The sequence below is a fragment of the Vipera berus genome, assembly GCF_964194415.1.
Source record: "Vipera berus genome assembly, chromosome: 3".
In the NCBI taxonomy this organism is placed as follows: domain Eukaryota; kingdom Metazoa; phylum Chordata; class Lepidosauria; order Squamata; family Viperidae; genus Vipera; species Vipera berus.
This window is the reverse complement of record NC_138204.1, coordinates 54393852-54411352: the sequence shown is the minus strand read 5'-3', so window position 1 is coordinate 54411352 and position 17501 is coordinate 54393852. Positions and strand designations below refer to the sequence as shown.

The 17501-nt window shown below is 37.1% G+C and overlaps 1 protein-coding gene across 1 annotated transcript; it reads left to right on the top strand.

Moving 5' to 3' along the window:
• Nucleotides 1-1107: 1107 nt before the first annotated feature.
• SLC16A4 (solute carrier family 16 member 4) lies at nucleotides 1108-16603 on the top strand (the record flags this gene model as incomplete). Its single annotated transcript, XM_081325470.1, has 8 exons — nucleotides 1108-1236; nucleotides 4028-4160; nucleotides 4631-4774; nucleotides 6134-6295; nucleotides 7090-7650; nucleotides 9228-9439; nucleotides 11032-11125; nucleotides 16196-16603. 8 exons carry the CDS (start codon nucleotides 1108-1110, stop codon nucleotides 16318-16320), a joined length of 1560 nt encoding a protein of 519 aa, XP_081181596.1. The 3' UTR covers nucleotides 16321-16603.
• Between the last annotated feature and the right edge of the window lie 898 nt (nucleotides 16604-17501).

The window sequence follows — 17501 nt, the reverse complement described above, 5'->3', positions numbered from 1 at the left end:
GAAACATATCTCTCTTTGAAGCTGAATTAAAAGTGCAGGACATTATTGAAAAAAGGAAGCTGATTTAAATTGCTGGAGTTACAACTATATTTACAGTTTTAAGTTGTGATCTACAAAATTGTTTTAATGACTATACTTTAGTGGGGTAGATTTGTGTGTTTAACAACAAAAATGAATACAAATAACGTGTAACACAACTGAAGCCTTTTGATGGGACAGGACTCTTCACAAAGAAATGTACTAGGAAGCCCTATTCACCTTGTACCAAATATAAGCTCATCCATTAGTAACAGTTTTGAATATTTACACAAGTTAACTTTTAAAGCAGTTCCCTTTAATTTTTTAATGTATAAATGTATTTACTAGGAAGTTAAACAATTCATAATTGCTGGTTAGAAAAATGGATCAAACTATGTTTGTTTTTTTAAAAAAATAAAAACCTTCCCTTTAATTGCATTGTTGCTAGGGGAAAGATTACACTCCTCTCTCTGTCCCTTGCTGACCAAAACTGTTACAAGAGAGCTGGCAAACTAAGGTGAACTGAATGGTGTGCCTGAGAGAAAAGAGAAGAGAGGGAATAAAGAGGAAGCAGCAACAGGTCTTGCAAACATTAACAAACCACAAAAGAAACAGCTTTGAGCTATTTTTATCCGATCCCGGTCTGCTTGTCAGGACCCCCATTTTTCAAAATCGAGGCTATAGAACAGGGGTCTTCAAACTTGGCCCTTTTATGACTTGTGGACTTCAACTCCCAGAATTCCTCAGCCAGGTGCCTGGCTGAGGAATTCTGGGAGTTGAAGTCCACAAGTCATAAAAGGGCCAAGTTTGAAGACCCCTGCTATAGAACAACTTTTTATTGCGTGGCAAGCCTACATTAAAGCCCTATCTTTGTTTACTTAAAAGCATTGGGCGGGGCCATCAAGCTACAGTAACACCAATCTTCACTAACAGAAAGGAGGAAAAAGATGGCAATTAAAGTTCCATCTTGGTCATCCTTTAAAACATGCGGTTAATGGTTAAATTGAAAGCCTGCAGCACATGTTAAAGCAATTGTGCTGGCATGTTTTGAGACAGACTGCGCTGGCTATTACATTTCTGACGATACCAATGGCAGCAACTGCCTGGAGTTCAGAAAAGGATGGAGAATCTGTTGAAAATAAAAACAGTGAAGGTCCCGATAGCACAGCAGTTCCTGATGGAGGGTGGGGCTGGCTGATCGTTGTCAACTTTTTTCTAGTAAGTAAGAAGCAGATAAAGTTACCGGTGCTATGTAGTGCATGGTTTGGTGTTGCTTAAAAGTCATGACAAATACAAAAGGCATTTGATTTTATCATGTGTGTAGAAATTTAAAAATACTGAAGAAAAGAGATTTTTCTCTGATGGCCTGCAACATGTTCTGGCCAAAATCTAAAACTATATAAAGAACTGCAGGAATGGTTAAGAATTGTTGGCACTTTGGTAAGAACTTATCAAACATTTGCAGCTTTCTTAACAAAATGGAAAACCTCAAAGAATACAAATTGTAGTACAAGAGCCATAGAGTAGCATCTTTCTAAAGCTGGTTTCTTTGGAGTTAGTACTATGAATTTAATTGCAGAACTATTAGCTGGAATCATGTGCCGTGCTTAGCTATATTTTTGTTTGGTTTTAGCATTTAGCCAGACATTTTGGCTTCTGGAATGAACTATGATTGAGTAAATCATGGCATAGAATGATACGTGTATCCATGAAACTCCTGCTGTAGTTTGTGTTACTTTGAAGGGCATAGTAAGCATGGTATACAGTATATAGAAGTTACAATTGTGATGAACGTGGTATACCAATCAGGTATACCGCTCCAGATCATGCTGAAAGTAACATCTGGAAAATTGGTGGTTTTCTCTTCCTACTCTAGAAAAATTAACATCTGGCTAACTGACATAAGTTTGCTTTTGGTTGTGTTACAATTCGCTACAGAAAAGGAAAATAGCAGAGTCCCATATAGCGTGAATTAGAGTAAACAAGACGACAAGGGTTGCAAGCAAGTGTCCTCAGTGGATCCTTGCAGGTAGGGCTACAGTTAGCAGTTCGAGCAGAGCTGAGCAAATCCCTTCCAAGTCATGGCTGATATCTACTATTTTACCAGGAACTTTAAACCAGGAGAATCCCAATATTATGACCCTGTTTTCCCTGAAGGAGCACAACTTCAAGGGTCAAAGATGGTATAATCCTGACATCCCTAGGCTTCTGAGTGAACAGCCACTCACCCTTGCTTGCACTGAATCAGGCCATCTCCCATTTGGCCCAAGGAGGAGATACACAATTAGGTATTATCAACATAATGTTGGTATTATCAACATACCTAATACCTCATCTCCCACTTTGAACTAAATGACCTTTCCCGGACACTTTATGTAAACAGACCTGGATGTGATCTTGTGGCACATCCTTTCCCCCATTGTCACTACGAACCAGATTCGTCCAACGGCAAAGGAGTAGAGCTATCCTAAAAGAATGCCAATTCCAAGCTTTCACGGGGGATTCAAACGGATACTAGGATCCACAGCATTGAGGGCTGCTGATGGGCTTTGTCAAAAAGCCCAAATATTTTGTGTGATACATCAGAGAAACAGAAAAGCAGAAAGCTGTGTAAGTGTGAGAGAAAAGTGTGGGGAAGGGCAGAGAAATGTATGCAGCAGAACTGAATGCAAAGAGGGAAGGGTATTATATCACTCCCCCCATCCACCCAATGGCATTTTTGACACAAATGGATTGATTAGCAAGCTTATCCAAATGCCAAAACTAAATAGTTCTATTTAACTCAGAATAGTTTCTAAAGGAATAGAAATGACCACTGCACAGCCTGCGCACTCTGTCACTTATAATGTGGTTTTTTGCAGCAAGGAAAATGTTGCTCTTTAGAATTTATTAAAAGCACAGAACTGTTAGACAATGCCAAGAAAAGCCCAGGCGGTATAGGTTTGTCGAGTTAGTTGAGTTGGAGACTGATTTTATTGTAAAGTGAAAAGTAAAAAAAAAACAACCCTCATCACAGTGCTTTCTTTCATCATAATCACATTTCTAAGGATGTTTTTAATGGCCAAACTTATCCTATGGTGACAATAGGATGGCTAGAGCCAAGCCCTGCCATTATCAACCCAGTGCCTAAGTCACATCCCTTTCTCTTTTTAGAAATGAGATTGAAAATGTGCTGCCCTATTATGGCCCCAGCACCACTAACAGTGAGTCAGTTCCATAGCAAGCTAAATACTCATAATTTATATAACTGCTTCTCCAACAGAGCCCTGGCATAAAGCAGGAATTGCTCATTCAGGTAGTCCTTGTTTAGTGACAGTTTGGACAGTCTACTTGGTCATTAGGTGAAATTGCTATTGTGCTTATGATCTACTTCACATTTCCTTTGTTTTACAGACTTGGGAAGGTTGTGAATGTGAGGATTGGTTGCAGTTACTTTTTCATCACCATCACAACTGCAAACAATTGTTAAACAAGGACTTCTTATAGTTAATGTTTATAATGTGTATCCAATGCTTCTTCCAGATATATTTTTCCTTTTTAGCTTAAGTTCTGAGGGCATTCCATTTTTGAAAACAGCTTTAACTTCTCATCGTATCTGAATTCATCTCTTCTGGTCATCTTGGCCACACCTGGACTGCTCAGCTTGATCTTTATCACAAATTTGCATGAAAACTTTGCAGTTTCTTCTCTTCCTCTGTTCACCATCACAAAATTCTGTAATTTTATTTAGGCTGACATGTCATACTTCAGCCGAGGTAATCCAAAAAATAAAATTACCATTATTTTAGCAAACCCAACAGATTTCATAAAGGTCACTCATTCCTCTTCCCTTATTTTTTTTCTTCTCAGATCAGACACTAGCTGGATTTGGGGGTTCTGCTGAGTCAGCCAGTGTGGTGCCTAGTTTCATCCTCTGATCATTTAAACACAACACTGCAGTTTTGCAATGGAGTGGCAATTAATAGTCCATTTTACATTTCAATTAATACCATACTGATAACTTTTGTAGGTAAATGTATTTGTAATTGGAACACTGAAAAACTTTGCCATTTTCTTTGTGGCTTTTCAAGAAGATATTGGTGGCTCTTCTGAACATGTCAGCTGGATTGGGTCCATTATGTCCTCACTTCGATTCCTAGCAGGTTAGTACAATCTATGTGTTTAAATGCATGCTTAAATGTATTTGGCTGGACTGGGCTGAGATCAGATCAGTATAAGGCCAGTTCATGACTGTTGTCCAATTTGTGAATTTTTGCCCCCAGAGCTGGGGAAAGGTAGTACTCTTACTCAGAATGCCAAATGTGCTTGCAAAGGTACCTACCTATCCCCAAATCACCTACCTATACCTGTGAGTTAAAACTATTTTCCCATCTGTTTTTAGTCATTTGCCAATCTTGTTTATTGATCATAACTCACACATTATAGTTCTCATATGTAGTTTTCATAAATCAAGGTCTTTATGAAAACCAGTGTAAATTTAATAAACAAAAATAGCAAGCTTGGCAATGCCTTTTAAAGCTTAAATATTTTCCACTCAGTGTTTTCCTGTCCCAGAAGTGGTATCTATTTCTCAAGCTATCATTAATGCCAATTTCTGTCTGCTCTGTTCCAGCACCTCTAGTAACTACAGTGTGTGAACTACTAGGAGAACGGAAAACGTCCTTGTTAGGGGCTCTCCTGGTTGGTGCTGGTTTTCTTATTAGCACACTGGCCACGAGTATTCCTTTTCTTTGGGTTTCTATGGGATTCCTAACAGGTAAGTGTACCATTTCAAGTATATTTAATAAGCTCCCCCTCAGAAACTTTCCAGAAATTGAAATTGTACATGAAGTTAATTTGTATCACCTGCTCATTGTCAAAGGTTGGATTTTCTGGGCATTTTCATAAAGCTATTCCCTAACAAAGAGAACTATAATCTGTTTGGACTGGCAATACTGCAGAACAGAATAGGAAACAAGCTCAATGCAATACAAAAAAAATAACCCCTCATTTTAGTGGACTGTTAAGAGGGAAGAGGAATCCATTAAATAGGAATGAGATATTTACAGCCCCAAAACACACTTGGCTTTATACTTCAGGAAAGACAGAGAAAGGAAGCAACGCCAGATGCTAATGCCAGCTGGCTATGTTAACTATTCACATTATCCCTAATCTTGTTTCTGTCTGAATTCTGGATAACTGGATCCAAAAAAAATTGTGCATTAAATCCAGGGTGCTAAATTGAAGCTGTTAAATGGAATGCTACTACAACTAACTATCTCAAATTGATGTTCTGTCCTTAAGCAATTAGAGAATACTTAAAACCACGGTGTTTAATTCATTCCTTATTGCATCATATTTTGAGGGACATGAATAATTGCTTACCTGAGACAAGGGTAGAGTGCTCAAGCATATTTCTTTACACTGTTCTTAAAACTTTAAGAGTTCCTGATCAAATTGAATGCTTGTATTGGAGACAGGGACAAAGATAAAATACCACAAAAGCTTTTCTTATATTGCTATTGTTAGAAATATATTCTTACCTTTACATCACTTCATATTAAGAAGCTGGTCAGATATTTAACCACATTGCAATATTATATACAGTATGATGGCATGATGCTGCTTCTGATGAGGCAATGGTTATCCAGCGTTTTAAGGCTTCCATGTCTGTTATATGTATTTTGTTCTAAAGATTAAGTCTTTGACATAGTAACATATCACATAGTTATGGTCCTTAAATGTGTAGTACTTCAGGAACCGAGCTACTCCTTTGTTAAGTGACATCATTTCGAATTAAGGATTACTGCATTCAAAATAAATTTACCAAACCTCAGACTAGAGACCTGTTTGTGACTATTAGTAAGGAATTCTAGAATGCATCACTATCAGTCAACAATCCAATCTTTTTTTCCCCTGTTTCCAACAGCATTGTTTGAAGTAATTATTCATCTTGTTATGGGGAAAAAAGTAAAGACCAAAATACAATTGCTTCAGAGTTAAGAACTGTCCACCTGGAAGCTTTGTGCATTTGGGCGATTTATTATTTGTACTTATGAAAGGCTTTCATTAAATGAAATAAAAACACATTCCTACAGAAGATTCTGCCCCTGCTCATGATGTTTTCTTTCTTTAGGGTTGGGTTTTTGCCTGTTATATCAGATTGCTGCTGTCATGGTAATTAAGTATTTCAGGAGATACCTGGCTCTAGCCAATGCAATTGGCCGCTCAGGAATGGGGCTGAGTGTTGTGCTAACACCACTTGTTCAATTCCTGATAGAAATGTACAGCTGGCAAGGTAAGTCATCTTCGTTTCTTACATCTTCACACTGTTAATATGTGAAAGTAAGTTGATGCTAAACTTAACATTTCAGTCAAATAGTAACTGAATTCTCATTCTCTTTCAGTCATTCAGTTTCCTCTCAGTGATATAAATGAAATGAGAAATCTACTTTAAGCCTACCTTAGTTTTCAAACAAAAGGAAAGATACATTGTGCTTTAGATTTTCTATTTTAATTGCTCTGATTTTTTGACAGGACAATTTTAGAGTTACAGAAACTGAATTATTGCTATTCGTGTGTCACCTCAGACACATGAGAAATAAATACTGTCAAAATAACATTTTGGAGATTAAAACAAAGGTTCATTTTAAATAGCTAGGAAACATTTTTTAAAATTTTCTTTTAAATTTCACTTAATATAAATATAAAAGTTAATACTGGCCTAGGGCATTCATCAGTGATTAGGGAGGGACATCTCGGATTGATGGACAATCTCTGAGGATTGTCAAATGCATTATTATTGTTGTTATTCACTTAAAGGGATATTTACCGCATCTAATACTAATGGTGTTCATTTTTGACTTTTTCTTTCAACAAGAATAAAAGCTTTGACATAATTTCAAGCAATGCTGGAAGTAGATTCTATACAGCATGGGGAATAAGGAAATTGTTGGATACTGCTTGAAAATTACCAAAATAAATAGCCCTGAAAAGTGGAAGGAATATTTATCCATATGCTAATTAGTTCTGTGACTGTAATGATTTTTAGAAAATGATTTTTAAAAATATTATCTTTTCCCATTCATTCAGGTTTCTTATTGATATATGGCGGCATTATGTTGAACCTTGTCCCTTCTAGCCTGCTACTACGGCCAGTTTATAAGAAAAAAACCAGAGGCATCAGTCCTAAAAGTGAAGGTCAAATAGTTGCACTAAGTATGTTTCCAGAGACTTTCAAAAGCAGCCTAGATAAAACCTGCAGCAGAGAATTGAACATACTGGATCCTCCCAATCAAGAATGTGCTAAATTAGACAACCTACAACAGCCTGATAACTTAGCCCCAATTAATTACAAGCTTTCTGAAATGTCACATGAAAATAGTTGTGTGGACGCCTACAAGAATGATCACCAAACTGGTGATCAAAGTTGCATCCGATCAAATGAGAAAGGAAAATCCAGAGTACAGCATTTTATACAGAAGCAATGCCGTCTTATTGTTTATCACTTGAAAAATCCATTCTTCCTTATTTTCACATGGTCTTTTCTCTTTAGTCAACTTGCTTATTTTATCCCAACTTTCCATCTTGCAGCCAGAGCCAAAACGTTGGGTATTGACCCAATGGATACTGCTTACATCATATTAGTAGCTGGTAAGAAAAATCTCAAACTTTTAAAATGTTTTTTGTAAAATGTCACCATTAGCTATCACTGATAATAATTATGTAATCACTAATTACATATAGAGCACAGCAAAATGTATAATTGTTTATGGCTTAAAAGTCAACACAAAAGAAATCAAGGCACGTGTGTTGATTCAAATTCAAAACTTTAACTCCATTATCAGATGAATGCTGCAATGAAGGAGAAATTACAACGTAACGTTGGAAAAAATATTTAACATATAGCTTTATGAAATATGATTATGCTGTAACTATTAAGACCTTTTTCTCAAAGACATGTTTCTATAATTATGTATAATTTTAGAAAACCATTTTAACAACAAAATGTGTTCATAAATTTTATTAGCATTAAAAAAAAATCACCTCAGTACAAAACTGCTTCCATCTTTATTACATATTATTCTTAAGAGATAAACCAATAGTTAAAGCAACTTTATTAGTTATTCATTTTCAATTTAAACCACCCTTCCAATTTTGCTTGTAAACACTGATGAAGAATAGGGGTTAAGAAAGTGAGATGTCAGAGGAAAATCTATCTTACACCTGCTGATGGATACTCTTGAGGCAAAACCAAGCAGCTTATGTAGCATGGGAACTTACCAATGGGCAATTTGGCAGATGAAGAAAGTAAAAGTTATTACTCCAGATTCTAAACTCCAATTTCATTTAACAAAACATTTTGCCACAAAATTACCGGCCAGAGCTTGTGAATAAGCATGCACTTTAAACATAAAAGAAAATGTTCAGAATTCTCAGATATGAATGTATCAGATAGAAACAAAACGTCAGCTGTATATGCCTAACAAAAATAAAGCAAAAATGTAGTGTTCATATAATTCAATGTACTGGGCTTTAACCAATCTAATGTGGAGGTTTTTTTTTAAAAAAAAAGGAAAAAAAGTCTTCTAATAGTGAAAAGCTCTTCACTATAGCATCCAAGAATTTCCCATACAATGTACTGGGCAATTTTTGAGACACGAGAGAGAATGAGGGTCAGCAGAAATTTGATATTGGATCTTGATGATAGAACTGAAAATACGAACGGATGGAAGACTTACCACTCAGATAAGAAATCTGACAAACGAGACCACAGCCAAGCAGTGTGAGCATCTAACAGCAAGTCTAAAAGTAGTACAGAAAAGGACGTTCTAAATTGCCAGAGTGATTATTTTTATTTTTCCAATTTTGCAGGTTATTTTTGCTTCATGTGAAATAGAACGATCTGGTTACCCTCAGACATGAAATGACAGTTTATAAACCACTTCATAAATATTTACCATATGGCTCCTTGTGGTGTTTTGCAGCATGATTTTTTTCTGTTTATTGTTTTAATGAAAATAATACAAAATAAAATTAGATGGCACAAAAAATCTGATACTAGGACATAGATATTATTGCTAAGTCTATTTATGTCCACAGGTGCTACATTGGTGACTTAGGTTTTAGAAATTTACAAAATGCCAATTCCTTCCTTTTGATCCTTATTTAGCACCCAAAGAACTTCTGTTTCAGAAATCATTATGTGTTTCTGTTCTGTTTTCTTTTAGGGATAGTAGAGACAGTCAGTTTACTGGTCTCTGGCTGGATTGCTCATCAAAACTGGACCAAGACATATCATTACCATAAAACATACCTCGTTCTTTGTGGGGTCACTAATCTGCTGTGTCCACTGGCTACAACCTTCCCATTACTTATGAGTTACTCTGTAATTTTTGCCATTTTCAGTGGTGGATATCTTGCACTGCTGTTTCTTGTACTGGTAAGTGGGAAAAAGTAATTGAACAATGAAAATATTAGAACAGTAGCACTTTACATTTCCAAATGTTGAAATCTGCTTCAATTCAGACAATGCTAGAGAACTGGAGAAGTGCATGTTTCAGGTACAGTCAGAAAGATGAAGTTAGAAAAAGAACTGCAAAGAAACACTGAAAATACATTTTACTGATCCTAATTTATTTTATTAGTTAAGCAATGATCTGCACTTCCTTGGGTTTTTTTCCTTGAAAACATTTTGCTTCTCATGTAAGAAGCTTCTTCAGTTTTAAGTCAGAACTCAAGAAGCTTCTTGGATGAGAAGTGAAACAGTTTCAGGGAAAAACATCCAAAGAAAGTTGCCTTTGGGAAAACCACCTTTGGGACAGCCATGACCTGGATGACTGAGGATCTCCATAAACACTGATCTGCACTGTCTTAAGACCAATATTTTTATTAGGTTACTGTTACTTTAAGAGCCAGTTTGATGGAAGGGTTAAGGTAGGGGTAGGCAACCTCTGCTCTTTTATGACTCATGGACTTCAACTCCCAGAATTCCTGAGTCAGTTATGCCTACACCAGGGGTGTCAAACTGCCAGCCCATGGGCTGGATGCGTCATGCCGAAACCGCGCCCACCCCATTGCCGGCAATGGGAAAAAAGTCACGTTATGTCGTGACACGTCACGTGACGTTGCGAGTTTGTCATCCCTGGCCTACACTTTTGCAAGCTTAACTGAAGTTTAACACAAATCCAGATTTTTTTAATGACCCTGTAATCCCTTGCATTGGGATGGAATCAGGGCAACTGAATGGAGCTGAGCATTTACAAATCTAGATAAATATTATTTATTTATTTATTTATTTATTTATTTATTTATTTATTTATTTATTTATTTATTTATTTATTTATTTATTTATTTATTTATTTATTTTTGGGACTTATATGCCGCCCTATCTCCCGAAGGACTCAGGGCGGCTAACAACAATAAAAATACAGCAATGCAAAAGTTAAAAAGAATTAAACTAACAGCCCCAATAAAATAATTAAAATTAATAAAATTTAAAAACATTTTAAAAATCCCTATCATCAGTCCAGGTCAGCCTGATGGAAAAGGAATGTTTTAAGGCCGCGGTGAAAGGACTGGAGATCCGGGGCCGTCCGAAGCTCAAGGGGAAGTTGGTTCCATAGGGCTGGCGCTCCCACAGAGAGGGCCCTCCCCCTGGGGGTCGCCAGCTGACATTGTCTAGCCAACGGCACCCTGAGGAGGCCCTCTCTGTGTGAGTGCACTGGGCGATGGGAAGTCGTTCCCAGCAGCAGGCGGTCCTGCATATCCAAACATACAAAAATGTCATCAAATACAATAAATATATATTTACAGTATAACATGCTTCAACTTGGTTTTACCTCTAATCAATATTGGAAGTCTAGGAAACAAAATCCATAAGAGTGGATTTTTGCCAAATATGTCATGTCACATGCCTGTCCCACCAGTTGTGTCACAAATTTGTTACTAAGAGCTTAGCTATCACAAATAGAAACACTTAACAACAATATGTGATCATTTTTTTATCGCTGTAAATACTGGTTCCTTTAACAGGTAGATCTTGTAGGTGCAGCCAGATTTCACAGTGCCTTGGGACTTGCCTCATTCATTGCTGGGCTCGGAGTTATTGTTGGACCTCCAATAGCAGGTAACACAATTGTCTTTTTTTTCCTTGAAAAAAATAATTCTTCTAACCGTATAATGCACTGCATTTTCTTTCAAAGCACAAACTATAATGTGACCTATATATGCATTTACATTTAGGAAAAATCCTATCAAAAGTGTAAACAAAGGGAAAGCAAAATTATCTGTGTAACTATTTGGCAATGTAGTACTTAGTGTTGCATTTCATATTTAAATATTCTTCTACTCTTTCCCTCATTTCATCTCCCTTAAGTCTATTTCTAGTAAGAACAGAGATTTCTTTCTGTTCATAAAACGTCAGGTATGCTGACAGTGCTGTGTAAAACATAATAGCAGAATGTATCACCCACAATTACTACAGATAGGAAATCATTACCTTCCTTATTTCTTCACTGCTCAATCCCTTCTTGTACTAAAGTTATCTTTCCTTTTACATTGTAATTTCCTTTTAAACTTTTGGTAACAGATATCAGAGCATTGTTCCTTTCTACTATTACAAGATTACCTGTAGGTCCAAATGAGTAGCTTGGGTCCTCAAAAAAAAGGGTTATAGTGTACACAACAGCCAAAATATGTATCTTAAATATCTATAAGCCAAACAGTGTCTGAAATTATGAGAAAAGAATTGAAAATCCAGGTAAACTATATAGATAGATTTTAACTTCTATGTTTGTAGGTTAAGGATAATACTTCTCAGTATTTATGATATTTAAGCCATAAAGATTATTCAGATGCAAAAGGCTGTGAAATTCTGTGATTTTTTACAAGAAATATTAAGGCTATGCAAAGCCTCCAAAGGAGGTTCTGCAGCTGCTTTACAATAGGAAGAGGGGTGCCTCCAAATATTGTAAAGTACCCCTTACGAACCCTGTTTGCACAGCCCTAAAAATAATAACTTGAATATAAAATATTTGTCAGTTCTTAATTATAAAAGAAAACATCAAGTTGTACTTCAGACAATGCATTTCTTTTTATAAAGGCAGCAATGGAGGTAGCTATTATTCAGACTAGATATCCTTTAGGAAAGATATTGATAAGTGGAACATGAATAAATAGTAACAATAAACATGCTACAGCACCAATGCTATAACTAGACCAAGTTGTTTGTTTGTGTGTGTGTGTGTGTGTGTGTGTGTGTGTGAGAGAGAGAGAGAGAGAGAGAGAGAGAGAGAGGGGGGGGGGGGAGAGATGTATGTGAACATCACGGTCTACTGTCATCCTAGCCCAGGCTAAATAGTTAAGTTGCAAGAAAAAGTATGTGAACCCTTTGGGATTACGTGGAGTTTTGCATGAATTGGCCATAAAATGAGCTCTAAACATCATGTAAGTCACAACAATAGAAAAACACAGTCTGCTTAAAATAATACTACACAAACATTAGCTGTTGTCATGTTTTAATTGAACATAAGATGGAAACATTCACAGTGCAGGGTGGAAAAAGTATGTGAACCTTTGGACTTAATAACTGGTTGACCCTCCTTTGACAGCAATAACCTCAACCAAACGTTTCCTGTAGTTGCAGATCAGACCTGCACAACGATCTGGAGTAACTTTGGACCACTCCTCTTCACAAAACTGTTTCAGTGTAGCAATATTCTTGGGATGTCTGGTGTGAATCGCTCTCTTAAGGTCATGCCACAGCATTTCAATGGGGTTGAAGTCAGGACTCTGACTGGGCCACTCCAGAAGACGTATTCTGTTCTGTTGAAGCCATTGTTTTGTTGAATTACTTGTATGCTTTGGGTCATTGTCCTGTTGCATCACCCATCCTCTGCGGAGCTTTAGTTGGCGGACAGATGGTTGTAAGTTTTTCTGCAAAATGTCCTGATAAACTCTGGAATTCATTTTCCCATCAATGACAACAATCCGTCCAGGCCCTGAGGCAGCAAAGCAGCCCCAAACCATGATGCTCCCTCCGCCATGTTTTACAGTGGGGATGAGGTTTTGATGTTGGTGTGCTGTGCCTTTTTTTCTCCACACATAGCGTTGTGTGTTTTTCCCAAACAACTCAATTTTGGTTTCATCTGTCCACAGTATATTTTGCCAGTAGTGCTGTGGAACATCCAGGTGCTCTTTTGCAAACTTTTGGACAGCAATGGCTTCCTCTGTGGTGTCCTCCCATTTACCCCATTCTCGTTTAATGTTTTTCTTATTGTAGATGTGTCAACAAAAATGTTAGCATGTGCCAGAGATTTCTGTAGGTCTTTAGCTGACACTCTAGGATTCTTCTTTACCTCATTAAGCATTATGCGCTGTGCTCTTGCAGTCATTTTTACAGGACGACCACGCCTAGGGAGAGTAGCAACAGTGCTAAACTTACTCCATTTGTTGACAGTCTGTCTTACCGTGGACACATGAACATCAAGGCTTTTGGAGATACTTTTGTAACCCTTTCCAGCTTCATGCAAGTCAACAATTCTTGATTGTAGGTCTTCTGAGAGCTCTTTTCTGCGAGGCATGGTTCACATCAGACAGTGCTTCTTGAGACGAGTAAACCCAAAACAGGTGTGTGTTTTTAAAGGGCAGGACAGCTGTCAGCAACACATCCAATATCATCACACTGATTGGAGTCAAGGTTGGCTCACTCCTGGCTCCAATTAGCTCTTGGAGAAGTCATTAGGCTAGGGGTTCACATACTTTTTCCACCCTGCACTGTGAATGTTTACATGTTATGTTCAATTAAAACATGACAACAGCTAATGTTTGTGTAGTATTATTTTAAGCAGACTGTGTTTTTCTATTGCTGTGCCTTACATGACATTTAGAGCGCATTTTATGGCCAATTCACACAAAACTCCACGTAATCCCAAAGGGTTCACATACTTTTTCTTGCAACTGCACATTTATCCAGTTTAGTCAAAATGTGGATGAAATATAATCCTTGTTCATATTTCTGAAGCTGAATTAGGATCTTACATTTTATTTGGGATGACATGACCTATGTGGTAAGGGAATTAATTAAAAGGATTATTTAAAGCTATTATAATAGAAGCTCAAAGCTAATAACACAGTTTAACAATCTAAGGAAAGCAACAATGGTTAAGATTTTCTTTAGCACCCATGACGAAAATAAAGAAAGGAGGCAGGTTTTGATAAAACCAGTGTCTGCTGATGAGGAAAAGGGAATAGGAAATTAACCAGAGAAACTTAATACCTTTGTAATAGAAATGCAGAAAGAGGGTAGGGAAATTACACAGGTTCTACCTGGAATCTTTGCATCAGTCTTCACTGTGAAAGATCTTAATGCAGGACCCACACCTGATGCATATTCTAGGGAACAGGGCTGGGACTGCTTCTGAAGAGCTGTGCCAAATAGAAAAAATGTAAGAGGTTTTAAAATTAACAAATTAATAACTACATGACAACATAATTTAGTGTTCTTGAAGAACTTCTAGTAAATTTTTATGAGTTTTAACATTTAAATCTAGCTGTTTATTAGCACTTCCCTAGCAACCAGCAACAAAAATGGTAAAACGACAACAATCATGTTTTCTGGGGTATGGTCCAGTTGTCAAAGTGAATACTGAGAAGTACTAGTGAGACAGGATTCAATTCCAGAAGACAATCATTGTAAATATTTTTTGTGTTTTATATTGCAATTGTATCCATTGGATACAAAGATTCAAGATGGTGAAACCTAAAGCAGAAGAACTTCAAAAAAATACACGAGCAATTAAAGTACATGGTTATATACTTTGAGCCCGACAATACCTATATTCTTAAAGTAGGGGAGGCTTAATTATCAGAAAACTGTAAAGATTTTCACTTGGGGTAAACATTTCATTATAATACGTACTGGAAGTAAAACATGAACACTGGCTTTATTAGGAAAAGAACTGAAAACAAAATGGCAAGTACTGTTTTTAAATAATTCTGTATGTAACATCATTTGGTATAATATGGCACATTTCAGAAGGTATTTCATAGCCCTGAAACAAACAGAAATGAAATAATCAGAAATATGACCATATCCATATACACCATGTTAAGGCACTTGAGACTTCAAAAAAGAAAGGAAAAAAAAGAATAGATTCAGAATTTCATATGCATTTTTGGTAATATTCTTTCATATCTCTAACATTTGAGCTCATTCAGTGCAAGTTATCTGCTGTAGATTTAGAAAAAAAGCAAAAAGTATAGTTTAAGGCAGGGGTCCTCAACCCTCAATCCGTGGACCGATACTGGTCCGCGGCATGCCAGAAACCAGTCTGCGCAAACCAGTGTAGCCCCATCTCCGGGATGAAAGCAGCATGCAAACCTACATCCCTTCCGGTCCATGGAAAATCCTCTCCATGGAACTGGTCCCTGGTGGCCAAAAGGTTGGGGACCTCTGGTTTAAGGTACAAGCTAACAAGCATTTATAGCCAAATTCCGGTTTGATTCTATGTTATTATCAAAAGCAGGTAGGTATTAAGCCTTGAGGGATAAAAAGAATTTGTTCAGACACTTCTGAGTATGAGATTTGGAGTAATTGTGGAGTGGGGGGGACTATTTTCTGCATACAGGAAGCATCCACATGGCTGTTATTTTAATGAAGAGAACTAGACTGGCAAGGACGTTATGATCCCCTAGAAATCCAATTCATACATGCAGCACATAGAAGCACCACGTTAAGTGTGAATCAATAGATGCAGGTTTAAAGCACTATTCCAGAGTGCTTTAAATATGAGCCATACTATTTCAATGTGGGAAGAAGCCCTCTGGTGGTAAATTTTAACAGTTTGCCAGAGCAAGTATTTTAGCAGATTCTAAAATACAGAGACTGAGCAAGCAGAAAAATTAACAGACCAGTGAAAGAAAAACTGAAACAGATTATTATTTAATAAACATGCCATGAGGAAATTAAAGGAATGAAATATATTTACCTTGGAATAAGACATCAGCTCCTGCAATTTATACCAATTAAGGTGAATTAATATATAAAACATAATCTTTATTGCTACTTAGGTTAAATGATGCAAACACAGTGTTGTTAAGGTACCTACATGGTTTTTAAGTGTTGCATTAGTAATGATATGAAAAGACAACTATACCAAATTTAATAACCAAATTCTGCTATTCCTCTGACTTACAGGTTGGCTGTATGATTACACACAGACATATTCAGGCTCCTTCATTTTGGCTGGTATATGTTTCCTTGTTTCATCCATTTCATTATTCTTGGAACCTTTAGCCCAAAACTGGAGACAAGAAAGTTGAATCCACTGCAGTCCAGATTCTACAATTCTCCAAAGCCTGATCTTGTAGAAGTTATAAATTTTCAATAATAAACCAATTATGGGACAGTGGATACAAGGTCTTTCAAAAATATTAATATTATGCATGCCTATAAGCTATGCTGGGACGCGGTGGCTCAGTGGGTTAGGATGCTGAGCTTGTCGATCAGAAGGTCGGCAGTTTGGCGGGTCAAATACCAAGTGCCGCGTAACAGAGTGAGCGCCTGTTACTCGTCCCAGCTTCTGCCAACCTAGCAGTTCGAAAGCATGTAAAAATGCAAGTAGAAAAATAGGGACCACTACGGTGGGAAAGTAACAGCGTTCCGTGCACCTTTGCCGTCTAGTCATGCCGGCCACATGACCACAGAGACGTCCTCGGACAAGCGCTGGCTCTTCAGCTATGAAACGGAGATGAGCACCAGCCCCTAGAGTTGGAAACGACTAGCACGCATGTGCGGGGGAACCTTTACCTTTTATAAGCTATGCTGTGACTATATATTTCTGTGCCATTGCATGTCGTCAAGTAGAAGCTGCTCAGCCATTTGTTATGGATGCTTTGATTCCTGCAAACACCAGAGTCCGAGTACCATAGTCAAAATGGCCTTCTTGAATTGTTGTTTCATTTAGCAAAATATGTTTGAATCTGAAAATTATTGGAGTTATCATCCAAAGCAAATGGAAAGTTAACTTAGACATTACTTCTTGTATCTTGACAGCTGCTTGATCAATATCCAAAAATAGAGGAACAAGGGAGATGCAGGTTTAAGTACAAAATCAGCTATGTGTATAAAATCATACAGTGTCACTATTTCTCAGCCCAACCTACCTCACAGGAATGTGGTGGGGATAAAGTGAAGAGCTATCTTCATGTAAGTTGCCTGGAGTTCCTGGAGAAATAGCAGGATAAAATACTAACTATCAGTTTATTCATATTAGCAGGTCATCACTCTTCATTTAAAATTAAGCACACAAACTAAAAAGAAAATATTATCCCTCCTTTTAGAGGGCAAATAAAACTATATTCTGAAAATTTGGACAAGATCACATTTTTGCTGAAGAAGAAACTTCCTCCCCACAATATCAGAGCAAATAAGGAAGCAAGTTTTGTAATTTCATCAGTTACCATATTTAATACAAGTAGTCCTCAACGTACAACCACAACTG